Source organism: Hippichthys cyanospilos, chromosome 16 (genome assembly GCF_059441005.1).
Source record: "Hippichthys cyanospilos isolate Australia breed blue-spotted pipefish chromosome 16, RoL_Hcya_1.0, whole genome shotgun sequence".
Lineage (NCBI taxonomy): Eukaryota > Metazoa > Chordata > Actinopteri > Syngnathiformes > Syngnathidae > Hippichthys > Hippichthys cyanospilos.
Window position 1 is genome coordinate 3,547,302 of NC_142384.1, and position 27,884 is coordinate 3,575,185.

General features: G+C 37.3%; 2 protein-coding genes across 3 annotated transcripts; one reads left to right on the forward strand and one right to left on the reverse strand.

Annotated features, from left to right (window-relative positions):
* The first annotated feature begins 121 nt into the window (after positions 1-121).
* bcl2l12 (BCL2 like 12) lies at positions 122-14,221 on the forward strand. Of its 2 annotated transcripts, none has more exons than XM_088437510.1 (8): positions 122-345; positions 2,038-2,203; positions 5,081-5,285; positions 6,416-6,686; positions 7,833-7,940; positions 9,467-9,555; positions 9,767-10,030; positions 12,648-14,221. In XM_088437510.1, the coding sequence occupies exons 2-8, from the start codon at positions 2,040-2,042 to the stop codon at positions 12,687-12,689; spliced, it is 1,143 nt and encodes a 380-aa protein (XP_088293636.1). In that variant the 5' UTR covers positions 122-345; positions 2,038-2,039; the 3' UTR covers positions 12,690-14,221. The 2 variants fall into 2 exon arrangements, with proteins under 2 accessions (XP_088293636.1, XP_088293637.1); XM_088437511.1 differs by having other exon boundaries at positions 122-340.
* On the reverse strand, positions 13,928-27,839 carry tspan4b (tetraspanin 4b). Its single transcript, XM_088437512.1, has 8 exons — positions 27,584-27,839; positions 22,476-22,545; positions 21,356-21,547; positions 21,144-21,218; positions 19,833-19,928; positions 17,978-18,088; positions 16,079-16,162; positions 13,928-15,589 (listed from the first exon to the last, which is right to left on the reverse strand). The coding sequence occupies exons 2-8, from the start codon at positions 22,542-22,544 to the stop codon at positions 15,521-15,523; spliced, it is 696 nt and encodes a 231-aa protein (XP_088293638.1). The 5' UTR covers position 22,545; positions 27,584-27,839; the 3' UTR covers positions 13,928-15,520.
* Positions 27,840-27,884: the final 45 nt, after the last annotated feature.

Sequence of the window (27,884 nt, forward strand, 5' to 3'; positions counted from 1 at the left end):
CTGCTTTTGATTAACGTCTTGATTGTTTCATTTTAAATCTATTGTTTGTGTTGGTGCAGAGCAGGAGAGCTGAAAATTGTGTCAATGTAAAATATCCATAGGCCTGATAGTAAGTACAGTACTTTTGTGACCTCCAAATGCATGCACAAGAGACGGCAGGGTAGCCTATGAGGACATCTAGTGGCAAACAATGAAAACTACAACCGTAGTGTAGCACGTAACCTGTGTCAATTTTTTGGAGGGCTCCAAACTAGGCCCCGCCCACCCTCGTATCTGCGCTAAAATAGCTACTGGACAAACTGGAAATCTCAACATTCGGTGACACCGACACACAAAGGAGGTACGGTAAGATTTTATACACAAACGTTTAATTGATATTTTTTGTGCCCATCTCGTCAGAGACGTTTAGTTAGGGCTGTAATGACTTTATAACTTGAGTATCACCTAGGAACGCGAACCATACACACACTGTCGTGTGCGATTTCGAGGCAGTACTTCCAATCTAAATGAAGGCAACTACATACGTCGTTGAAATTAGTTTAATAGTTGAGCCATGGTGCCATTTTGCGGCGATAACTTTGATTTGGTTTGGTGTGGGCCGTCCTATCCGATCGCTGAGTTAAGAGACGTTTCTCGCGAGACCGCGCTCGAACGAAACCGGCTTCTTTTAACTTCCAGTCGTTGTTCGGTGAATTTTCAAACAGTCAGGGAGTTGTCTCAAGTTAAGAGACGGGCGGTTTGGGACGGAGACAAAACGAGACTTTTGTTGTAAAAGAAATTAACACAGTATCGTCGACGTTGAAAAGGGCTCACTGTGACGTCATTGTTTTCAATCGCGCCCATGTAAAACAAAAGTATCGTCGAGCATAAAAAAAAGCCCCGAGCATTAACCCATCACAAAGAGATACTTCAAAGCCTATTTCAGAGATACTTAAGAGAGAATTGGGGATGGACGGACAATGTATTTCTGTAACTATTTATGAAGTAACACATAATGACGTATGTAAGAGTTTTAAAAATATAGTATTTGAAAAATACAAACGATTATGTATAAAATGAATAAGATCTTGTCTAAAAGTTTGTTACATGTGAAAAATAAGAAATACTGTATGTGTGTGTATGTATGTATGTTTATACAGTATGTGTATGGATCTGTGTCTATAAATGCATAGTGTATATATATATATATATATATATATATATATATATATATATATATATATATATATATATATATATGTATAGTTTATGTATACTGTACATATTTATATAGAAACGTGACTATATATGAATTAGATTATGAGTTTATTTATAGTAATAATGACATCCAATAAGAGGAGTGTGACTCGTTCTGTCTTTATACGTGAAACAATGTTTATACGTCTTGACATCTGAGTAAATAGAATACAAGGAGTTGGATTATATACGTTCTATACTTTATACTTCCTTTTGAACAAATAAACCTCACTGAACTACATACATACAAATGATTTTTTTTTTCTTTTTATTTATTTTTTTGCTTCTGTTCTCAAATCTTGAAAGGTGTTTAATATATGTTCAGTAATAATTAAGCTGGTAACTGCAAAACTAAATGTCATCTGCCTATAGTCCTAATGCCATATGTTGTAATGTTGTTGTCTACAATATTGGGGGTGGGGATGGCAAACTGAAGAGAAACATGTTAACACATTTGCCAAACAATCTGATAGGAGAATGAAGTATTGTGATGAGTATGCATTGTGTAGGAATAATCAGGGCTTTACTCTAGGCCAGAGTTTTCCAACTTTTAATAAGATAACATGTATTTTACATTTGTGGCAAATCACCAGATATGGATTTGCAAAGTTGCACTATATATGTCCAAACTACAAAACCAGTTTCAAAGTACAAAGCATACCATGCAGCGATAATTGTAATGCTGTTCTTCATTGAAAGATTTTTGTTAAGCTTATGTTTACCTCCTCTCTTGTATCTTTCAAGGAACACAGAAAGAGTATACATTAACGCTCTGCTGTATTCTGTCTTACTTCATATTAGTGATGTCTATGGGTCGCTCTTCCTCCGTGACCTCCATCTCTCTGCTTGAGATCAAAGCTGAGAGCCGCCTTGTCCTCCAAGCTTTTCTCCATCGAACACTGACTATTCCGTTTTTGGAGCGGCCGGGCAGAGTTGGAGGTGCTTACAAGGATTACAACAAGTACAGGTAATTTATGTCAATCAAGATTGTATGCAGTTTGGTGTTATTCATGTGTCGTGAGTGTAAAAAAAAAAAAAAATGTAGGAAGAGTAGAATACAGTCAACACTAGTCTCATTTATTGTAAAGCTACAAAATTGTGTGACTGAAGTAATTGCCAGAAAAGGCTGTGATATTGTGATAATCAGGTTACCATCTTTTTTGTCCAGGCCCGTTTCTTGACTTTTTTTTTTTGTTAGTTTGTTTTTTAAATAATTCTGAGAACCATTAATCAAAAGCAATGTCTGATTTTCACAGGTTCACTTTTTATTCCATTTTAATTATTATTGTTATTATTTTCCTTTCTTTTATCATTTTAATGTCGTATCAAGAGGGTGGACAACAATATTGTCCCTGTGTGTATTTAGGTACATTGGTACCTTGACTTACGAGTGCTCCAAGTTATGGGATTTTGACGTTATGTGCTGTCACTTGGTTGATATTTATGCTATTATGTTTGATTTACAAGCAAGCTGGAGATATGCCGCTTTTCAAGGGATTTGCAACAAAAAAAAAAAGAGTTGGGAGAGTCTATTTATTTAGCACTACAAAGTGACCCAATATGAGAACACTTACAAGCACTTAAAGTATGCCAAAATTCATGTGTAAACGTTCACAAAGACTTATTCGCCATGTTCCTGAACTCACTCACTGGGCCACGCCTCCTTTCTAGGCACACTGCGTGTTATGTACTTGACACTTCTGACTTGTCCTAGTGTACATGACATAAGTATGTTCCATATTGAAGCTCAGAGCCTTGCACTTGCACGCCACTCCCTCTCCTCAAAACGATAGGGTCTGCATTTTGTTATGTCGCGAAATGAATATTGCTCTGTACGGCCAATGGAGACTAAACACATGCTCACATTTTCTTGGGCGGCAGCCACACGGTGAGAGGAAAGGTTTAAGGCAGGGGTGTCCAAACGTTTTGCAAAGGGGGCCAGATTTGGTGTGTTAAATATGTAAGGGGGCCAACCTTGGCGGACATTCTTTACATGGAACAGCAATTAATTTAAATACATTTCAGCGAGCCGTTCTGTGTTTCACATTTGCTTTTTTATTTTAATTTCAGCTATCTTAAGCATGTGTTTTGGTTAATTTGAAACGTGCATATCAAAATTGAATTGACATTAAACATTGAAATTGAATATTCACTTAACTTCACTTTTTTTTAACACTTGCTCGAATCTCTCGGACTTGTCCTTATCCAGCTGTCTGTAAAAGTTGTAAAATATTGCTGCTGTGAGATTAAACTAGCTTCAAGATGTTTCAGTTTCTCGCTGCGTTCATTACCTTTGATCTTGCCTTAATATACGTCAGCATGTTTTGTTTGGTAATGTCGCTTCACATTGAACTCTTTAAAAACAGCAACTGTCTCTTCACAAATGAAGCAGACACAGTTGTTCCGTATTTCAGTGAAGAAATAGTCCAATTTCCACTCATCCTTGAACCATCGGCCCTCGCAGTCAACTTTCCTCCTGTTGTTGATTGTTGCCATTTTAGAAAGTTAAGGGCTCATACAGTCAATTACTCATATACTAATTTGCTGTTCCTAATTGAGCCTATAGATGGCAGCAATTAGCACACGCACGTAACAGCGCTGCTGCCCAATGTATTCATTCTCCATGCGGGCCAGACGTTATTGATTTTATGACAGAGGCTGCAGGCCGGATGAAAATTGACCACGGGCTGCATTTGCCCCCCGGGCCGGACTTTGGGACATGCCTGGTTTAAGGGATCCAAGCGCCTTACTTCCAGATTGGAAATAGATTCGCCAAAATAAATCATATTGTAAGGCAGTTCAGATGTTGGCGACCTATAGTTGTGTATCAATTCTTGTTTTGGTTTTCCGAGCCAAGTTTGGTCATTGAATGCAACATTCGTGTCCAGTTCGCGGTTGTCATCGCGAGACGAGTTGTTGTTCTATGGTTGTTTTTTTGGTACTCACGGCTCACTGCACGGATACTGCTCAGCGCTGTCTGTGCCCGAGCTAGAGGCCAAGAACAACGTAGAGTATGTTAACGAAACGTTCACTCGTGCGTGTAACTTGTGTGCGTATTGGAGACAAGTAAAGTGCACTAAGGAGTTATTTTTGTCGTGTGACTCAGTCCACCCACGCTTCGCCATCACACGTGGAAGGTAACAGCACGACAATATTTCATAAATAAATAGCCATTGATGCCAATTGTGGTATATTATGCATACCCATAGTTAATTGTGGAAAGATGAAATCAGCACGATAAAGGAATGCATTTAAAGAAAAAAAACACCTATTCTCAATTGTAAACTCACCTGTTAATAGTTATTTTTTGTGTGAGTTGCTCAGAGTTTTATATTATCAATAGATTAATGAAACTTTTTTTTTTCAATCTTATATTTGGGTTATTCCAGAATTGAAGGACGTTTTACGTCTGACCCATCACATTTTAAATAAAATAGAACTCCTCCACAACGAAATCATATTTGCAGTCTGAAATTTTTCACATCAGGGGACTTTTCACCATAGCAATTCTGTGTAAACATAATTTTCATACTTACATCAATTTCTTGCATTATGTTTTTCACTTTGCTTCATCCATCTCTCATCTTTATTACTTTCATCCTGTCATACACAATACTAAAACATGCATATACGGATATACGACTGAACAAACAAACACAAACAGGAACTTCCACATTTTTTCACTTTTGCTAACAGTTTTTTCTCTCTGTGTGAGCTTCACTCTTCAGTAACAATATTTGGGCATAGAGATTTGTACCATGTCTAGGAATTACTGCATGGCATGGTTTTATTGCATGTGTGTGCCTGTTGTTCATTACTATTCATTCTGTTAATTAATTCACAGTGTCAAGCCAGAACCAAAAGTAAAAGATGGATGGGATTCTCAAGCTGAAGAGCAAAGCTCATCGGATGAGAAGAAGCGTAATTTCAAGCTCTTGCGAAAGCAGGTGCCGCAACGTAATACCATGCGCTTTTCTGCAAAAGATGGGAAAGGTTCTTTAGAAAAAGACGTCAAGCCCAGAGCTCCCTACATCAAAGAGCTATCAGAGGTAAGCAAGTAACACCAAGCCTTCAAAATCATAGGTGACCTGCCACAAAAATGCTGCAAAAAAATCCTCTCCACGGGTTTTCTCCCATCTGGGGTCACTACATTCAGTTGTGTTTCCAGCATAAATGATGTATGTACTTCAGTTCTATGTGCTGGGTGATCTTTACTGTTTATCTGGGCCTTGGGACTGACACTGGAGACCTTGGAAAACTGTTTTTTGGAACCATTGCAGTCCTTTGAATGCTTTTGAAAAATAATCTTAAGTTTTGTTTTTCCTACAAAATTGCCATTGACTATTTTGTGAATATTTTTCAAGATCCTCTTACATATTATTTTTACAAACACAGCAAATTAATTAATATGTATTCCAAAAAATAATAACAGATTCATCACAAATGTTTTGGCTTATAGGTTACGCTAACAACAAGCGGAGGAGCCTTAAATTGATATGAAAGACAGTTTATATGTATATTTAGAAGTAAGTAGAGTGACATATTTAAAACTTGGTTTTGAAGCTCTTAAAGTCCATCCATCCACCCATTTTCTAGAGCCGCTTATCTTCACAAGGGTCGCAGGCTTGTTGGTGTCTAGGCACTCAAAGTCAATAAGTCATAAATCAAATGACAACAATATTGCAAACAAATCAGCAAGGTTATCCCTTTAACTTAATGTTTCATAAAGTTAACATGGAATATAATACTTGAATACTTTTAAGTTTTTAACCTCTCTCTCCTCTGTGTGTCTTATCTCTTGTGTTTGTGTGTGTGTGTGTGTGTGTATATATATATATATATATATATATATATATATATATATATATATATATATATATATATATATATATACACACACATACATACATACACACACACACACAAACAGGCTATTTTCCGAAGCGTTTAAACGTCAATAAGCTCACATCAGCCATTAAAACTTGTCATTATACGTGGTGCTGTCAAAACCAAATCAACAACACCACTTTAATTTTTCAATTCATTTTCCAGAATATTAGGGCATTTCTTAAAAAGTAAGTAAATAATGCATTATTTAATAACTGTACTAACTGTCATTAAATACACACAACAATATTCTTATACAATAAATGTTGACCAGAAAAAAATTTCTCTGCAGGAAGATATTTTGTCTGCATCCTCTACGTCTGAAGAGGATGAAGGCGGAAAGAAAAAGACCAAGACACTGAATAAAAAGAAGATTAAAAAAAGAATTTCCAACTTTTTCAAAATAAAGATTGAAAAGGATAAGGCAAAGGAGAAGGAGAAAGAAAAAGAAGAGGCTAAAGGGAAGGAGAAGGAGAAAGAGGAACCCGGATCTCAACCTCAGAGGCCTTCCACGTTGCTTTTCGACAAAACAGCTGAGCTAATACCAACCATTGTTTCCCCAAGTAAGCTTGTCAATTACAAGAAAGAACCAAACAAACCTGTTTTGCTAACCAAAACAATGCAATGGAAAGATTGGCACCACTATGTTCTCAATGCTTTTGAAGTAGTGGCAATCTACACTATGATCTTATATTGGAATTTTTAAAATTGTTTTGACTATTTTATTTTTGCGGCATTTTATTCACAAAGGTTTCCATAAACATACTATATAGTAGCTACAGGCTCTCTTGAAACAGAAACAGTGTTTCTAAAATGGGGGTGCTAGTACCCCCTGGGGGTACTTGAAGACACCTCTAGGGGTACTTGAGATCTTAAATAAAACAAACATGCAAAAATTATTTTAAAATTAGTGAATTAATTATTTATTTTAGAAAAATATAAGTTCATAAAACAAATTTTATGTTCAGGAGGTTTTTCAATTTCATTCTTCTAAAAAGCCAGATCCTCCCCCATTTGTTGATCCCAAAAGAGGACACATTAAGTTGAATATTTTTCTGTGGACAAATATTTATTTATATTTTTTCTTTTTGAGAACATGTCTGACACTTTATGTTGATTTTTTTTTTTCTTGTAATAATTAAGTTACCTGTAATTTTTTTTGTGAACAGATCTCTTCTGTAATCCCAAAAGAGGACACTTTATGTTGAATATTTTTCTCTGGAGAGATATTTATTTATAATCATTCCTTTTTGAGAACAGGTTTGACACTTTATATTGATTTTTTTTTTGTGGAAGAATATTTTTTATATGTTATTTCTTTTTGATAACAAGATTTTTTTTTCTATGATCCATTGATTGTTTTTGAGGACCAATACAAATGAAATTTGAAAGGGCCCAAAGTTTCATAAATCAGACAGTGATGGCATGTTTTTTAAGTCTTTCTTCTTTTTTTTCTTTTTTTTCTTCTTTCTTTTTTTAAACCCAAAAATGCTTTTTACTGGTTAAGGGTTAGTTGGCTGTAAAGATAAATCACTGGGGGTACATCACTGAAAAGGGTTGAGAACCACTGCCCTAAAATACTATTAAATACAAGACTATGTTGAAGTCATTCTAAATTTCCTGTTGTCAAGTTGTCTGTAAACTGACATGTAGTAGACTTGACACTGATCGCTCGTGTAACCCTTCTATTATTGTATCTTGACATCTAGATCACCCTCCTGAATTCTATGACGAAGTTGCGCAGAAGCTGGAAAAGATTGCCCAAAGGTCGACCAGTACAAAAAAGCCGAGCCCCACACTCCCGCAAGCTCCGTCAGGTAATTCACTTGTATACTTGCATTTGTGAACGCCTCAAGAAGTAACAAGCATCTCATTCCAATCAAGCAGAAAGTTAAACCTTGTTCCCCAGGCTTGGTCCTCATAATGCCTCACCAAAATGTAAACTACTACTCTGGCCATCTTATTGATTCACAGACTCCAATTTTTGTGTTCAGGCGCAAGTCTGGCGCAGCGCAGACATGCTCGGGGTGGTTCGAACGCGACAACGCGTGTCGTTTACGCTCTATGCGAGGCGTTTTGTCGCGGAGTCAAGATGATCACTTTTGTGAAGTCACTTTTTGTCACGCCAGAGGAGGGGAGGGGAGTGTAGTGAACTTGCTTTGCACTTTACAGTGGATCCGGAAACAAGAGCATTGCTGAGAACTTTCACTTTTCCGGGATGTAGCAGAGCCAATATTTTCTCCTACAACACCTTTATTCTTTTTTACACTACGTGTCTCTAGCTTTGTGGTAATACTCGTCTGCCAAAGAAAAAAAAGTTTCAATGTCGCAATCAAGTGGCTGATACCGTGCTAAATACTGTGCTGTCAGTGCTGCACTATCGTTATCTTGGCACAGTAACTACGGTTCAACAGCTGTTAAAAAAGGAAGCAAACGCTGTACATACCAGTTGTCCGATGTTCTCCCTTCTACCATTCTACAAGCCACGTGAGTGCTCTTGCTTGGCTCCGTTTTTGTATTGAAAGCTCAGCTGGCCGGTTGGATAGCTCCCGGTGACCGCAAAGCGGCCACCATGATTCATTCCTGCCCCCGTGTGAGCCGTTGAGCGTTCCCGAAGCTGATTGGCTGACGCGACGTGACAAAAGTTAACATTTTTTTAAATTCTCGCGTCACGCGTAATTACGCGCGGTGCCTGTCGGGCGAGGAGGCAGCGCGTCGCTCTATCGCGTCCATCGGTTCGCTCGACCCGTCATCGAACACCATTGACTACAATATAAAGCCGTCTGTTTTTTCGCCTCCATCACGCTCCATCTGAATCGGCATTAGACAGATATTTGGCAATTTGGTACACTAGGTAGACGGGAGGCGCTCTGCAGCGTTTGGGCATCAGCGCAGCCGACTCCAACTGCCGGAAAATCTCCAAGGGCTGATGATTTGTGAAAGATGTTGTGAAAGATTTTTCCTTCCATGGCACACTGAACCACTGCCAAGTGTAAAAAATAATGTTAGACACAGAAGTGGAAGCAAGTTTATTGGATAGTATCAATTTTTTTCACTAATAAAAAAGCTGAAAAGTGGGGCGTTCAATATTATTCGGCCCATTTAACGTTCAGTGGAGCAAACTCACTCCAGAAGTTCAGTGAGGATCTCTGAATGATCCAATGTTGTCCTAAATGACTGATGATGATCAATAGATTCCACCTGTGTCTAATCAACTCTCTGTATAGTTGCACCTGCTCTGTAATAGTCTCAGGGTTCTGTTTAAAACGCAGAGCATCAAGTTAAACAGTTTACAAATATATATATTTTGTATTACTCTTTCCATGACTCACTGAATCTAAAGTTCCATTCCCCGATGTGGATGACAAAGACCTTGTGGTGCAGCGGCTTGTTCAAGTGTTGTCTGCTGAGGCCGATTCTATCAATAATAAGGTACGTAAAAAGTGGAACGGAAAATACGAAAGTTCATTTTTGGATCAATAATTGCAAAACTGCATTTTGTACCGTATATCCAGGCACCATGTAAATCACAATTCAATTGATGTCAGGGCATGTGTTTTTTGTCTTGTTCTCTATCTGTCATTGTTCACAAGGATTTCCTTCAGATGAATGATGTATCCCTCTGGTTTTTTGTTTTGTACAGATCGAGACGGATCCGTTCCTGCGCTCCAGTTTATCTCGCCTATCGTACGCGTCCTTCGCCAGGCTTCTCGACACCGTCAGCACCACCCAGGTATCGGACGTCCCCCTCCTCCTGCCGACAGCGAGCCCAACTTTACGCCGCATGGCCGTCACCATGGAGGTGTCAAGGCGCATAGTGACGGCTACTGGGGTTCATCGAATGCAAGGGTATGCCGAGTGCTACATGGAGACGTTCGCCCCCTGGTTAAAGAGTCAAGGAGGATGGGTGAGTACTTCGTTATGTCGCACGCCTGATATATTCCATTTAAAAGACTTAGAAGAGAAAGTACTGTAATTCCCCAAAAATAAGTCGCACCTGTGTATAAGACGCACCAACACTTTGGCAACAAATGTCAAAACTATAGCAAAACAGAAAAAAAAATCTCAAATTCCTAAACCTTTCGTATCTTCATGTGTTCATATCCGTAAATTATGTGCCATTATTTCCCAAATATAAGGCGCACCGTTGTATCAGACGCACGCTTAATTTTGGGGTCAAATTCTGGTACAGTAAGTATTTTCTTGTCAGGAATCATATTTGCATTTTCCAATCTTTCCTTATCACGGAATTTCCTTATTTGGGAAACAATGAAACATGTCCTGCTCAAATGTGCAAGTACGTTAACGAAATAGAGTACATGTGTAACAACACAATCAATAACTGGTTTATTAAACAAAAACTGCAGTATTCAGAACATGCACGTTATATGAAGACAATACTGGAAAGTGCAAAATATGGCCCAAAGGCTGTGCTGTTTATAAAATAACGCAGATACAGTACGCTACTGTACTGTACTTAACTACGGTGTTGTATACTGCACTTTATTTTTAATGTTGAGTTTTGACAGTCTTGGGGAAAAAAATGAGTCTTGTGAATTGCTGTGCTGGCTTCATTTCTTGCTTTATGAAAATGTTTGCATATCATACAGTTATGTTACTAATTGCAAGTAATCTTCCAATTGAAAATCGCTGATGTCTGTTGATTCTTATGCGTCAAGCAACAAGCAATTTCCTCTGAGAAGGTGAATTGCCAGAATACTAAGCAAGAATGGATTCCTTGTTTTTCAATGTCTCATAGATTTGAGTCTTTCCGACTCCGAGCGTCTCCTGAATGTTTTTTACTTTGCATCCCGTTTTGCTCAAAGGGATTAATTTCACGCTCTCTTCCACGGTCATTACCGTTCTTTTTCTTATGGGCGCCACGATCTACAGGACGCAAATAAATAACATTAATATCTTTCGTAAGTACAGCCAAACTCATAACAATACAGAGTCACTTACATTTCGCTATTTTGGATGATATCAAAGTGAAAAAGCAGGAGTGGAGACTTTTCTGTTATATCGAGCAGGAACTTCCTGTGTTTGCGCTAATGCGGTCCTGCAAATAGCTTCCGGTTTCCGGATACCGGAAGTTCCGTTGCAAGGCATCGTTCGTTAATGTGATACAGGCGTATAAAATGTAACGCATATGTTTTTTTTCCTGGTTCAGAAATTTCCGTTTGACAGAGTTCCGCAGTTGGAAATACTTCTTGTATTGCCGTGTATGTTGCCGTGTATAAGACGCACCAACACTTTGGCAACAATGTCAAAACCATCGCTAAACAGAATCAATCTCGTCTTCCTAAATTCTTCATATTTTCTTTTGTTCATATCCATAAGTTAAATATTTGATGTGCGTTAAGTGTGTTTTATATTTCCTACATTGTGAGCGGTCAGTGAACGCCTTGCCAGTGTAACAGAATGCGCACGAAGCAGTTGTTTTTCTGTTTCCTCGCGATGCGATTCCAGTTCATTTTACCCTAAATAGCCAAAGTTGCGCAGCATACGTGTTTCACCAAGTTTATAATTGTGTTCATCTGCCAAAAGACCGCAGTTAATAAACGAGTCAAGTAGAATACCGTATTTCTCCGTGTACAAGGCGACCTTGTGTATGTCGACCCCTCCCTTTTTTACTTCAATTTGGGTGAATTCTACAAACACACTAGCATAAGTCTACCCCTGACTTTAGTGGTTCCACATACTGTACAATGGCTGCCCAATTAAAACACATGGTGTGTTAGAAAAGTGATAAAATTATGGCACTTTAAACACATTTCTTCATCTTATACTGAATAATGTGGTTATGGGGGAGGGGGTGGGGCGGAAATGAGACAAGTGTGAGTGCATTCGCGTGTAGATGCAAATGCTAATGTTACAACAATAAAACGGTTTGAAGTTTCAATGCTTATCTTAATTGAATGAGCTGGAGACATCATAACCTTAACATGATTCTCTCGGTTTTAGTAATCTAACTTTTGTGTGAACAAGGATGGACTCGGACGTTGGTTCAATCTGCTCACTTATTTAACCAAAAATAATGCTGTAACAACCCCAGCAAACTTGAGCTGCCGTTAGCTGCAACAGGCACTGGCTGCTTACAAGCTAAGCTAGCAAACGGCTAATATAAAAATGCACTGCGTCAAAACTCGAGATCATTTTTTCCTGGTGTCGAATAAAACAAAGTTTATAGGACACACCCATACTTTTGGCCTTTATTTTTGAGAAAAAAAGAGCTTATATTTGGGGAATTACGGTACATAACCACTGCTATTGCAGAGACAAACACAAAGCACTGCCTAATTTTTACCAATTAGATTCCAGTACATTTTATTCATCCCAGAATATTTTTCCGCTTGAAGTTATTTCAGGGAACACTGTGGCACATTCTGCATTTTTTTTCATTGTGTACAGTGTACACCATGTACTATCCTCATTGGAAACCGGCCGTGTAGTTTGAATGTAATTATGCTAGCAGAGCATCTGTTTGAGATTGACGAACATTTTTTATTGTGTTTGATTCTCAGGAGAATGTGGCAGATATGAAGGATCCTGTGGAATATGACTGAAGAGGGCTAGTGATGTTTCATGACATCAACTTTGGCGTGAAGAGTCTTGAAGTCTTCCTGCATTGTGTTAATTGATCTGAGTTATTGCTGTGAACATTTACTCATCAACTTGGATCATCACTTCTGATCAAGTTTGAATGAGATTGAGGCATAGTTCACACGTAAACGAGATTTTTGATGTCTCCTGTTTGCCCTGTCTTCTAGATGGGTCCGTTTTTTTTTTCATGAAAAGTTTTACATCATCGCTCTACTCCACAAGTGTCAAAGTCAAGGCCCGGGGGGCCAGATCTGGCCCACCAAATGATTTGACGCGGTCAGCAAAGTGTTGATTTGACTTCAAGTTTCTGGCTCAAATTGCAAGTTGTCAAGTTGTCTTCAACTTTAAAAAAAAAAAATTTCACACTCCCAATCGCTGTTTTGAACAGTTTTTGCCAATCTCTGATTTTAAAATGAGGTAAGTGAAACATAAGAGAAAAATAAAGTAAGAGACAAACGAAGAGTATGGCAAAACTAACGTCAATTATTTTTAAATAAGCAAAGCTATATGGTCGGAATTATTTTTTACACACAAATTGGGGAACTTTAAATAGCCCGAATTATGTGTAGACAAGTCCTGAAAAGGTTTAAGGAAATATTGGCAAATATTTTCTTGCTGACAACCACAACGTATCACAAAAAAAAAAAGGCTTTTGCGGAATGCGTACCGGAAAACTATTCCTGTTTTCCTGTTTTAAGGAAGTCATGAAATGGCTTGGTTTTTTTTTTTTGTGACATCAGATGCTGCAGGACTTCCTTTTTGCTCCTCCAGGCCATGACCATTAACTATTTGCAACTTAGCATTGAGCCATAAATGCTTGATCCTACCTCATTTGACTGTGTGGCTGTTTTGAGATACTGTACTAGTAAGGTAAAAGTTCAGTTTACGTTTCCTAATTGTACACTACCATAGATTTTGTTTGGATTTATATTTATGTTGCTCAATGGATGTTTTCAAAATGTCAAAACCCTTGGAATCATGCATCACTGTGCCCCAAAATTTTTCTATTGCCTTTTTGCTGTTCAGACATAGTTGTGAAAATGATGTGTAATAAGTTATTTTGAAGAGGACTTTATTGTTATGTTATGTTATCCACTACCAGTGGATTTTTTTCAATTGAATAATGTCTGCAGTTTTTACCAAGTTTGTATTTATATTTGCAATGTTGAGAAAAAAAAAGAGACAAGCGGCAAAGCAGCGATTTAAAATACACAATATGTTTATTTACAGCCTGAAGAACTTTAAATATGCAAAAGTGAAATTAATTGATTTAGCAAGAAGCATCACTGCTGTTTGAGTTTACGTTCGACGGAAGTCTGTCGAGTAAGGTCAGTTTACATATGGATGCCAAAATATTTGAGGGCTTTATAATGAAACTTTGCACTGTAGAATTTGAGAGTGGCCAGAGGCTGTGAGAATACTTTTCACTTGATTGTATGAATACAAGATATTTGTAAAGAAATACGTTGTAAATAAAACTGTCAACTGGAAGAAATGACATAATGCTTTTTGTTGCATTCCAGCTCATATCTGCAATATCCATTACAGTAGATTTAGTGCAGTCAAATATGCATCACACACAAAAGAGAGATAAAATATTGAGACATGAAGCACAATAACACATTGCAAAGCATGACAAATATATAATGCTTCATTGGTCACTGAAGGTTATTGGTACAAAATTCATTGGTTGAAAAATGATTTCTTCATAAAAAAAAAAAAAAAGCTTAGCTTTGCTATAAAAAAATGGTAATGGTTAAGGTAAATCTGACCCAGTTGTCTGCAAGACCAGTGGTCTAATTGTACACAAGCGAAATAGCCACAATATAAGGAAATGTTTATATAATTTTACATGATAAAATATTTTTGAATGAATACTAGAATTTGCTGTTTCCAGACCAGAAAGTTTATTTATACAGTGTGTTGGAAAGTACCCAGTCCTTTACTTTTTCCACGATTTCTTGTTCATAGCCATATTTTAAAGTACAAGTACAAATAGCTTTTGCCCTAAAAATTATTTGAATAATACTCTGTAAGGATGGTATGAAAAAAAAAACTAAAAGACAGAAAAAAAAACGAACCAAAAAAAAAACCTTTGTCGTAATTTATTTTTATTTAATATATTTATATATTTTTGACAAGACACAAGATGCAGAAAAGTCGATTACTTGTGTCAATAAAAGGGAGACAAGTTATGGGGACAATTTGGACAACCTGTGATTTTTTTTTTTTTTTTTTTAATTATGGAGGTGCTTTAATCTCTTCATTTAAGTTCGCTTTGTTTTTACTGCGCTTTATTATTCCCCTCTACTGGGTTGCTCTCAGTCCAGATGTTAATCAAACGTAGCATCTATATATATATATATATATACTCAAGAAAACGAAGTGGCCGTCATTGCTTTAAGAAACTAAAGAGAGGGTGTGGCCAAACCTTTGGCCTGTATACAGTGTAAGCTTGCACAAGTGTGCATACCCTCTTATAACTCTTTCGAATGCTCTCTTGTTTGTTTGTTTGTTTGTTTGTTTCAATTGAGTTGTACAGTTTCCAGTTCAAGTTTAATAATGGGAGAGGTTCGGAAAAAAATTCATCTTTATCACATGACAAAAACTTGGCTTTTGGATAAGGCTGTGTAGACTTGACCTCTGACCATGTGTAAATCCATCATTTTTATGTTCCTTTCATTTCAATGACAGAGTTACCACTGGGTCCGTGTGTGTCACTTTAGCAGTCTAAACCGTAGTTGGCATCTTGAGCAGTGCTTGCCCCTTAATGGGCCAGTCAGCAGGTCCACAATCAGTCCATATACTTCTCAGCGCAAGTGATTTGGCAGTACATCAGCATGGAGAACACCAGGGCCAAAATCTGATGCGGGGGATTACGGTTGAGTATTAGACATGGGATAACTTTAAGGCCAAACATTATTTCATCAACATAAATACTTAAATGTACCCAAATAAGCTACAATAAAGTAAGTCATAACTATCAGAAAACAGTTGTACAACATTTACCTCTGGGAATTTATATTAATTAAGGGCTTCAAGTACATTTGTTACAGTAATGATGTGCACTAACAGTTATGTTTCATCAATAAATATTATTAGTGTTCGATTTAGATGATTTGATACAAGGCACAAAGTGGATATGTTTACACTTCTTGAAGCTTTAATCAGGATGAATATTGTATTTTAGCTAGTAAAAGCTCAATTGTGTTCTATGTGCTCGTAGAATCTCGTAAAAACAAGGAATTTTGATTAATATTGCACCTGGGAAATATTGTCATCCCAAAGGAACCTTTTGACTACTTTTCCAACAAACTTGCTGATGCGGAAAAACATGTTTGAAACTACGTACCTGCACAACACCAATGCACACGCCAAACACCAGAACTGATGGAATGTTGTCCAGAAGCCACTGCCTGGCCTTTTGGTAACAAGGCTGCAAAAAAACAGACAGGGAAGAAACATATATCGTTTATTTTAGAATTTGTACACCCCCCCCCCCCCCCCCCCCCTTTCTTCCTCAGAGTACACACATTATATGGGTTATTGATAAAACACCTATTGCCCACAGAAATGTACATTTGATTTTTTTTTTCTTTTCATAAGAAATAAAGAACCAAAATAATGGTACTGGTGAGCCGAATTGTGAGGTAGTAATCAAGTAGATGACAATTTGATCTTTGTCACGACCTGTTTCCGGGAAAAACTTGAAAATAAAATCACCCCAATGCTGTTTGTTTCATACGTGTGTCAAGCTAACTATATTCATTTAATGGTAAAAGCAAGGATAAATATTACATTTGAAGAGTTTCTAATTAGGAGCCCCTACTTTTAATATGTGCTGTGTAATGTTTTTACCTCTGGATGTCAGTACAGTGATCGCACCTACTTCGCGGTTAATGGGGGCTGTCAACCCCCCGCGAAGTCTGAAACCCGCGAAGTAGGGTATCAGTTCCTAGATTTCTATGTACGCCCCAATATAGCCGCAGTAACCATAAACAATCCTTTTTTTTATTTTTTGCGTATTTTATTTCCATTATCCTATTATTTAACATAACATTATCCTTATTGTATATTCATTAAATAACTAATATTACTTAGTTTGTTGAGAATTTGTTGAGAAACAGGACTGGCTATCTGCACCAAGACTCCGGTGAAAGAGTCATCATTGAGGTCATCACGTTCAACTTGACATTTATTTTGGCTCATGTATGGTGTATCATGTAGTATCTGTTGAATAGTAAATCAACAACAATCTCAAAGTCAGTAAACTAACATATAAACACTTAATCGATGAAATTACTGTATTTTTAGCTGACATTAGCGGGTTAGCAACAACTAACAACTATAAAGTGCAACCTCTACACAAACGAACGCATAAACAGAATAAACACTCATCGCTTACTAAACATAGGCAGTATCGTGCGTTATCAACATAAATGATAATAAACTATAAATATGAGCTTACGTTGTCATTCACTACGTCACCGTAACGAGCCGAATGACTCACAGAGAACGTAAAACAGGAAACGGAAATGCAACGCGACCCGACAAATTAAAAGCACGCATTTCAAAATAAGATAATAAACGTCACGAACTCTAACGTTTGAAGAATTCTTAACATAGTTATTAACTAATATTACTTCGTTATTTGATGAATATAGTACTTTATAATGTACTTTTTTTCTTTTCTTTTTTTTTTACATTTTTGCACATTTTTTAAATGATTTTTTATTTTGAAATATTTTTAATTTTTCCTGGAAAAAAAACACAAAGTACTGAGACCGCATATCTGAGACCGTGAAGTAGGAGGGATCACTGTAAAGCCTAAAGCATGACGTTCAGTGCAATCGTTAATAAATTATGAGGGGGGCTGAGGTACTGACTACAGACAGGGCTATTGGGATATCTTTCAAACTCATATCACCAAATGATACAAAAAGTTCATTTAAAACCATGTTTGCCATTTCAGCTATTGTGAGGCGCAACCACTGAACATCTGGGGCCACAATCAAAATATGGCTACATTTGGCTCCTGTTACCATGGCAAGAAATGTATGTAAAGGACGGAACTTGACTAAATCATTGCGCTCGTATTGACATGGACATTAGCCCTCCTTGGTGATGTGCAGCAAACCACATGTAAACAGCGAGTGATTTTATACATCATATAAATGGATCAGGCTTGTCAGTTGGTAACCACATTTCTCGCCCATGCGCCCCTGTGTAAATGCCACATCATGGCACTGACCTCACTCCATCCATCAGTGCATTGGTCAATCCCGGAGCAGCAGGACGATGGCAGCGTTCCGTTGAGTACTTCAAACCAGTCGGTTTTGTTAGTAACGCCGCAGCATTTGAACTGCAAAAGAAGTATAAGGCGGTTTCAAAATATGACTCATGTTATCTTGTGATAGCGAGGAGTTCAAAACATCCAAAAAGTTGTACAACGCCTACACAAATCTTCTTGAAAAATATGGCGCTGGAATCGTTTTATATATATATATATATATATATATATATATATATATATATATATATATATATATATATATATATATATATATATATATATATATATATATATATATATATATATATATATATATATATATATATTTTTTTTTTTTTTTAAGGCACTTTGATGCACTTGGTTATTTTTTTGTTTGAGATGAAGATGAAGATGAAGAAGATGAAGAAGTTAACACTTGTTGATAGTTTATTTATATTGCTTTTTTCTTTTTTTTATGTTAAAAAGGATACAGTATTAGGTATATGTATACATGTTGGGGTTTTTTTTTTAGATAGTACTGTAATCTTATTTATAGTCTGCACGGCAAGTGAGGGGGCACGTCACCCACTGTGATTTTTCTGCCATTTTCACATGTAATATTTTTAGAGCCAACGATACCTGGTAGTTGTTTATATTACCTTGAATTTATAAAAAAAAATCAAATTATTTTATTTCATAAAACCCTGCCCCTGTTTGAGGTTTTGTGACACCATTGCCACCCATATAAAATGGTCTGGCTGTATCCCTAACTATAAGCTGTACTGAAAGAAAAAAGGGCTGAATTTAGCATATCTGAACTTAACATTTCTCGAGCGGCTTATCCTCATTCAGGTCGCAGGCTTGTTGGTGCCAATCACAGCTTTCATTGGGAAGAAGGTGGGGGACACCCTGAACTAGTTACCAGCCAAATCGCAGGTCTCAGAGGGACAAACAACCATTCACGCACCCAATCACACCTAAGGACAATTTAGAGCAGTGATCCCCAAACGGCGGCCCGTGGCCCAGATCCGTATTTTACCCAGTCCCCAGAACAATACTAGAGACGCATTATGATTTTTTTTTTCTTTCTAACTACACGATCACGTCTTACACATGCATCCATCCATCTGAACCCCACCCCATCCTAAAAAAAAATCCTGGACACATTCCTAAAACAAACGGAAAAAGTGGATTTGGAGTGCAGGATTTTTAACCTGCAGTGGACACACAATTATTTTTTGTACAATGCGATGAAAAGGCAATTTTTCTCATATGCCAAGAAACAGTGGCTGTATTCAAAAAATACAATCTACAATCTACACACTATGAATCCCGCCAAAAACACAATTGTGATAAATCCCAGAAAGGGGTATTAATATTTGGTTACGATTTGATATTGTTATTTATTTTCATTTTTTTCCCTGTCAAGATCCCAAAATGGGTATTAATATTGGGTTATGTGTGGCATTCTGGAAAACAATAAATGTTCACGTTCTGACATCTCTGCCATCGTCACACTTTTTACTACATAATGCAGAGTGGGGGGGGGGAGCCGAAGTACCCGGAAGAACCCATGCAAACTTGGGGAGAATACGCAAACTCCACACAGGAAGGCCGGAGCCAGCTGGATTCAAACTCGGGTCCCTCAACTGTGAGGTGGACGTTCTAATCACTCTACCACCGAGCTGCCTGATACTTAACTAAATAAATATATTTAAATTTCATGACACATTAAATAATTTATTAAGGTCATAGTCATTCAGTTTGGCAATATTGCTATGTATTACTGCTTCATTTGTAATGTATTTTGAAGTGCATCTTTTTTTATGCTTACCATTTTTTGGACATAATCCCAAGAATTTTTCAGGCCAGGTTCTGATTCATAACTTTTTATCCCATCCTTTAATTCACCTTGTGCTTTGGAATCCAGCTGAAAAAAGAGCAAAATGGATCAGATTTTTATTTTTGGTGACAAACCACATAAAGATCGGTGAGTTGACAAAGTACTATTTGTTCACCGCATCTACCAATTGAAATCCGTACGCTAATTGCCAAAGCGACTGGTCGATAGTTAAGCCAAAACATTCTCAAATAAACTAAACTAAAGTCAGACTTGCGAACCACAACAATAAAAATGGCTGTACGTAGAGATATCTTTCACCTGATCAACCAACAGCTTTATTTTTGCTTTGTTTTTTTGCTTTTTTTTTAATGTTTTTACTCTTCAAAACGGCAGTTAGTCATGAGATATGACTTCATTATTGTTTTCGCTGAGAGTGAAGTTATGATTCCTATTGACCCTTTCACTCCCTTTTTTAAATAAAAAAAATAAAACTTATGGCATATATTACTGATTTATAAGTCTAGGATACTTGGAAAAATAGTTTCGAAATTCCCACTTCCATTTCCACCAAGAAATACCACTGGGACTGTATATCCCAGACCAGTGGTTCTCAACTGGGGTAGGGGTACCCCTGGGGGTACTTGAAGGAACTTCAGGGGCAACTAGAGATTTTAAATAAAACAAACATGCATAAATCCTTAAAAAATAATTATTGAATTAATTGTTTCAGAAAATACAGTATAAGTTTCCCAAAAAATGTTATGTTCAGTAGGTTATTCAATTTCAATATTATAAAAAGACAGATTCTCCATCATACATGAATGGTTCAACCCAACTTGTCACGTGCCAACTCTTGTTACCCATCAGGTTAATGGTTTATTTTTTCAAACACTTTTCGACTATGATCCCAAAAGAAGACACTTAAACCGGAATATTGTTCTGTGGACAAATATTTATTTATAATTCTTTCTTTTTGAGAACAGGTCTGACACTTTATGGTGATTATTTTGGGGGAACACTTTTAATAATTAATAATTCATTTTTGCAAAGGGATCTCTACTGTAATGCCAAAACAGGACACTTTATGTTGAATATTTTTCAGTGGACAAATATTTATTCATTATTTTTTTTTAGAACAGGTCTGACACTTTATATTGATTATTTTTTGTGGAAGTGAAAAGGGTTAAACAACACTAAGAATCAGTGATGAAACACAAAATAAATTGTTCATGTGATTTTTTAATCATTTGTGTTCTTGTAATATTTGCATGTAGACAGAATGTTAACTGAAGGTGAACTCACCTGATCTCGAAAAATGTGTACAACCAGCGCTAGAGTGACTTCCGTCAGGACAAGGAGCAACAGGATAACAAAGAACTGAATCGCAAGAGAAGGGGCCAGTCAAAAACCCGTTTCATGGCAATCAATCACATTGCATTAGCATATTGACATCTTCAGCGTAACCCCTACAAATTGGGGGTGGGACAGTGCTCAGGCTGTATATGTTTGCCTACCATGAACAACAGGCAGCGTTGTTCTTTAAGGGCCCCAAGACAGCCGAGAAAGCCCATCACCATGGTGATCCCACCAGCGACCAGCAGCAGGTTGGCTGCCGAGAGCGACGGGAAGGATAGAGGAAGAGATGAAAACTCGGACTGGGTGAAGGACAGCCAGACTCCAACGCCAAACAATCCACATCCCCCCAGCTGTTTCAGACATGAAGTATTAGCATCAACAGTGCAATAAACATAAACGACAAGCTGAAGTCCAATGAAGTTGGGACGTTGAGTAAAATAGAAATACAAACAGAGTACCATCATTTGCTGTGGTCTGATGAGTCCACATTTCAAATTGTTTTTGCAAGTCATGGCCGTCGCAATCTCGAGGCCAGGCATGTCCAAACCCGCTCCTCGAGGGCCACCTATCCTGCATGTTTTTGATGTTTCACTCATCCAATGCAGCTGATTCAAATGGTCGGGTTTCTTGTCAGGCTTCCGCTGAGCTTGCTGATGAGCTGATCATTTGAATCAGGTGTGGTAGGAGGACAGAAACCTCTAAAACATGCCGGATAGGCGGCCCTCGAGGACTGGGTTTGTACATGCCTGCTCTAGACAAAATAGCAAAAAGACCATCCAGATTGTTACCAGCGCAAAGTTAAAAAAAAGCCAGCATCTGTGATGGTGTGGGGCGAGTTAGTTCCTGTGGCATGGGGCAACTTACATATCTGTGAGCCTTTTCCAGGACGTCCTTGTTTATTTCAGCAAAATAATGCCAAGCCACATTGTGCACGCGTTAGGGTTGCGAGTGTTTGTAGTAAAAGAGTGTGGGCATTAGACGGGGTTGCCTGCAGTCCAGCCTTGGCTCCCACTGAGAATGCGTGGGGCATTATGAAGTGCAAAATTCGACAGTGGAGATCCCGGACGGTTGAACAACTCCAATTGTAAATTAAACAGGAATAGGAAAGAACCCTACTTACAAAGCTTCAACAACTGGTGTTCTGAATATAGGTTGAATAACATTTGTCAATATTTTTTTCTATTTTTTTTTTTTTTTGACATTTTGTCCCAACTTCATTGGAACTGGTGTTGTACATTGAAATGTTACCACATAGAATTCGCTTATGCAAATACTCACCCAGAAGATGAGGTTAAAGACAAACATCACATATTTGACGCAGCACAAACATTTGCGGGATGCTGACATCCTGCAACAAGAAAGTAGTCGTCAACATGCTGCAATTTACATGATCCAATTGGTCTACTAAATATATCTATCAGTTACCAATCCATTAGCAAAATATTCATTTGTGGTAGTGTAGTTGACAATTGTTGTTGCGTAGCTAACGCAGACTAAGTTCACCATTAAACTATCTCATTCACGTAACATGCATAATGAAACTTTCCAGGGAATGTAGACAATGAACATGAGTCACAAATGTGTGTGTGCTTGTGTGTTTTTATGTTTATGTGTGTGTTTTTCTGTGTGTGTGTATGCATGTGTGTGTGCATTTGCTGAATGTGGGGGAGGGGCCTTTATGGAAGCTTTGGACTTGTGGGAGCCTTTTCTTGACTGTGTACCCTTTTAGTTATAATGCATAGGAACCGAATAGCATGGTGGATCAGAGTACAAGTCAAGTTTTTTTCAACCCAATATTAGGAGGGGTCGACTTATAACTGCAAATCTCAGTGCATCTCAATTATATTTTGTAAAGCCCCCCTAGAAAAGAGAAAACATTTTGTCTCCCCCCACTTGCCACGCCAACCATAAATAAGACAAGATTTGCCAAAATTGTATAAGCATACCTAAAACCTATCAACAGCTGTTAACTACCATTTTTTACAGCAAACTCGTGCATCAAAGTGCCTGAAAAAAAAGATGGCAATCCTTATTTTATCACAATTACACTTCATATGATAAAAATAAATCATTTTCCCTGGGGTCATCTGGCATTGTGTCACACCCCCCAAGGGGGCCCACCCCACTATTTGAGAAATACTGGCATAACTCAAAACTGTGCGTGAATGACATTCATTCGAATGGGAAATAGGTCATCATGTCACGTACAAGGCTTAAAATGACTATATATAGCCCTAATTCGAGATAGTAAGCTTCCATTTTGGAGTGTTTGCACAAAACATTGCAAAAATACACTTTGATCAAGTGTCGTATAATTGCCTCTTTGTTGTCGAAAACGAGGCTGCGTGGCTCATTTTTTTTCAGCAGTCTTTGACGCTTTATGAAAAGGAAAAGATGGCTTGACTTGTCCGTTTAAAACAAAAATGCGAGAGCAGTAGTACACGTGGATGTCAGCAGGTGGGGGGAGAAACAATGTGCAGGGCAACATTCCACGCTTTGATCTCACCACAGTTGTCAAAATAAAACATAATTCCAAACAAATTGGACGGGGTCCAAAGATGACTACTCGTGGAAGAGTAACGATTATGTTTGAACAAATGACGAGCAGGAAGGAGAGGATGTCCACGAGTTAAATGGGAGGAGCTATAAGTTATGTCAGATAGTGATGAGGACTTTTCGACAAATTCATATTCAGCTGTGTCAAAAAAATAAAGCATTGAAACTTATTTCTAAATTATTTTATTGTTACGACATCATAATTTTAGCATACATAGATTGCCTTGCAGTCTTGTCCCCCCCCATGACTGCAACAATATGTTACTCTATATATGACGTAGAAATGCCTCTGAAAGTAGAGTAAATTCATCCTTTAAAAAACACCCATCATATGTTTTTGTTGGAAAGCCATGATCAATGTAACCACTAAAGTCAGGGGTAGACTTAAAATCACATTTTTGTCAAATTCACCCAAATTGAAGAAAAAAAGGGGCTGTTAACTTTTACTCGAAGAAATACGGTAGTTACTCTCAGTCAGCATCCTCTGATTGTGTTTCCTTAACATACTTGCATCGTGAGACATTTCCTCGGCGTTACAAGTGGATGTGTACAGCCACAAATTGACGAACCGATCTATAACCTTGTGTCCGAATGAAGATGCACTCAGCTTTTGTCCATGCATTCGTTTGTGTTTAAGAACCTGAATGACACTGATGCATGACCTCACACAGGAAGTCAAACTGCTGACAGGAAGGAAGCTCCCTTCCCTACTCAGTAGACCTAATTATACTATTGTAGGCATTTCCCATGGTCAGAGCAAACTTGTGATCCTCTGAGTGGTATCCGTGAGCTAACCACGACTGGTGCGTAGTAAACAATATGACATTTACATTTGTGATTTGGCTGTTTTAGCAGCAAAACTGTTCATAACCTATCGCAATTACTCTCACACAATTTACATTCTGATATGTATTTGTTGAATCAATTGACTGTCTACTTAAGGTTTCAAAACATCAATAACATTCTATAAATAAAAACAAAAAACAGCTTTCCATAATATGGTCTTTTTTTTAAAATGTTTTACAAGAAAGCAATCCATTATATAATTTATTATTAATTCATTAATTAATTCAGTCGAACATGGCAATAATTTTGATGTCCATTTTTTAAGTTCTGTGTAAAATGATCACATTTGGCATTTTTTGTTGTTCAACTACAATCAATTAATAATAATTGTTGTACTATTTTGTGGCAGATCAAAAGATTGATATAGAACAGCATAAAAGGTCTTTAGTCATTTATTTTCTTAAACAGATGCAGTCGTAACATTAACCTTCAGCAGTATTTGAAACTGGTCTCAACTAGTCCCTGGAAATGTTCGTCTTGACCATCAGGAGGATTGGTGGATTTTTTTTTTTTTTGCAAGTTGTCAAAAAATTAGCGATTAACATTAAAATATAACTTTATTTATCCTATCTGTCACAGATTTGCTCAAAGATGAGGTGTTTTCACGTTTAGTTTGGCAGAGAGCTTTGCTATGGCGTCTTTGTTTCTATTGCCTTGCATTTTTGCAATAGGCTAAAGTTGGGCAGTGGTAAGCAAGCTCCTTCTTTCAAACAATGCATATCACTCTACCTGTATCAAAATGGCCCTTGGGGCAGGAGCTTATTAAGTTATGTCAAGCTTGTTGACTAACCTTTGTTTTCCAACCTCCCACCACTCAATTACAAGAAACCCGTTGCATAAACTTGGCTTATAGCATACAAAAAGTTAGATATTAAAAATGTGATTTTAACCTTGACTGTAAAAAAATGATCACAATCTGCTTATGTGACACCCCCAAGCGCTTTTAATTTCTATAATTTATTTGGCGAAGCTGGCATTATCTGACAAAAGCACAGGGGTGTCAATGATTATGTCCATGAGACTCACAGACGATGATCACATGATTCCAGATCAGTAATCTTGATTTACCGTATTTTGCCGAGAATTAATAGAGTTTTTCAATCTACATAATACGGGGGTTGACTTAACATAACTCAAAACAGACCAAGTGTTTTCCACATATCTATTAGACATTTGTTTGAAGGACATTAGTTCAAAAGCGAAATACATGCAGGGCAGCGGCCCTCGAGGACCGAGTTTGGAGACGCCTGTGACTTATTCAATATGTGTGCTTATGTTTTAGAGTGTTTGCCTAATTGCTGCCTGAATAATTGTTTTGATGGACTGATGCATTATGAAAAGGAAAAGACGCCCTTCAGCCCTTGGACGTATGCTCACATAAGCCATCACGGATGTTGGCAGAGCTGGCATTGATGTCGGCAGGTGGGGGAAGAAACAGCAATGGGCAACGGTATGCGCTCTGATCTCACAACAGTCATTTGGATAAAGAAAACTTGGGATAAAATCCCAAGTAAGATGATCAGCAAATCATTTGTGAAGACTTTCATTTTAAACAAATTGTACGGGTCCGAAGATGACTCCCCGTGAAATAGTAATGAGGATGTTTGAACAAATAGCATCCGCTAGTAAAATGGGAGAAGCTATTTGGTGTGTCAGATAGTGATGATGAATTTAATAACACACATCATGTGTTTTAAGTGGACAGCCATGATCTATGTAACCACTAAAGTCAGAGGTAGACTTAAACTCACGTTTTTGTCAAGTTCATTCAAAGTGCAGTAAAAAAAGAGTGTGTGTGTGTGTGTGTGTGTGTGTGTGTGTGTGTGTGTGTGTGGGGGGGGGGGGGGTCGACCTGTAAATGAGGTCAATTTGTCGTAGTTTTGAATAATTGTATGTACAATCAAAAAATGTGTGTTTATGTAAGTAAAACTATGTGCATTTCAGTTTAAAGACAAAATAACAGCTAAAGAATGTGGGTTATTTGACCATTTTATAACAGTTCATAACAATTATGCACACTAGGTATACTGTATCTTAATGCAAAGATGCATACATGTGGTTGTTCTTGATTCCTTGCAACTGAAATGGTTGGGAATTCTGAATAATTCACAGTAACCACAAAAATACTATATCATTCCATGACTTTTTTTTGAGGAATTCCCTTTTTTTTTCACAGATTATAATAACATAATTATGATTTTGTTTTTTTTGTTTGGCATTAATTTAAGATTCCTAGGTTCCAGAGGCACAGTTGCCACTACAGGTATTTATTTGAACTTTATAACAGTACTGTTTAAGAGTGAGGCATTTAAAAATACCAAAAGTAATTTGTACCCTTAAATTATTTTAGTTGGGTTATTTTTTGACGCTGAAATCAACTACCCAGTGACACTGACATTAAATGACCGATGACAATACAGACAAACTTTATTATCGAAAATGAAACCAAAATGCAAGAAAAAACGTTTTTTCCATCAATCATTTTGAGAAATATTTCAATTACAACATTTGATGAATGTTCTTTCTCACAGTGACCCAAATGATTAATTTCACCAGAGGAGTGATCTGGTACAGATATTATATTAAGAGTTGGAAGCATCCTCCCATACTAAGTATACTAATATTTTAAGATATTATCGTCTGATAGATTGTTCAAAGATATAAATAAAATGCAAAAATTGATGAAGATGTTTTGATGTACCTGATCATTTTACATGGAGTATTACGATTGTTAGATGAACAGAAAATACTGTAAAACAATGTGTTTTGTCTAAATTATGGCAAATATTAAAACTAGGTAAGACAATTATTTCTTTTGTTGGCTTAGAAAATACATCAACTTAACAACACTTATGTAAGGAGAGCTACAAAAGAAAGGGAATTATATAGAATCTTTGGAATGATGAAAAAAGTCACATGTTGTTGCACATGCTGTTTTTTTTTTTTGTTCCGATTTAGAATCTATGCAGTACAACAGATTTTACCTTGAGGATGTGTTTCAGTTGTCTAATGGTGTTGCTGTTGGACTCCGTTTTAAATTCCAAAACTGGCAAATTCCTTGGTTTTCTCACTTCCTTTCCAGGTCCTCTTTGGGTTATTGTAGCCAAACGTTTCAAAAAGCTTTCTTTGCTGTTCTCTGTGGTCACCTCCTTCACCCGATTAGTTAGTCGTCTTTGCTGATTTCCAAACTGTAGACTTCATGTATTTTTCCATCTGGGAAGCCTTAACCTAGTTTCAAAAGTTTCCAGATGTGTTACTTTGGTCCGTCCCTCTCCATGCTCCTCC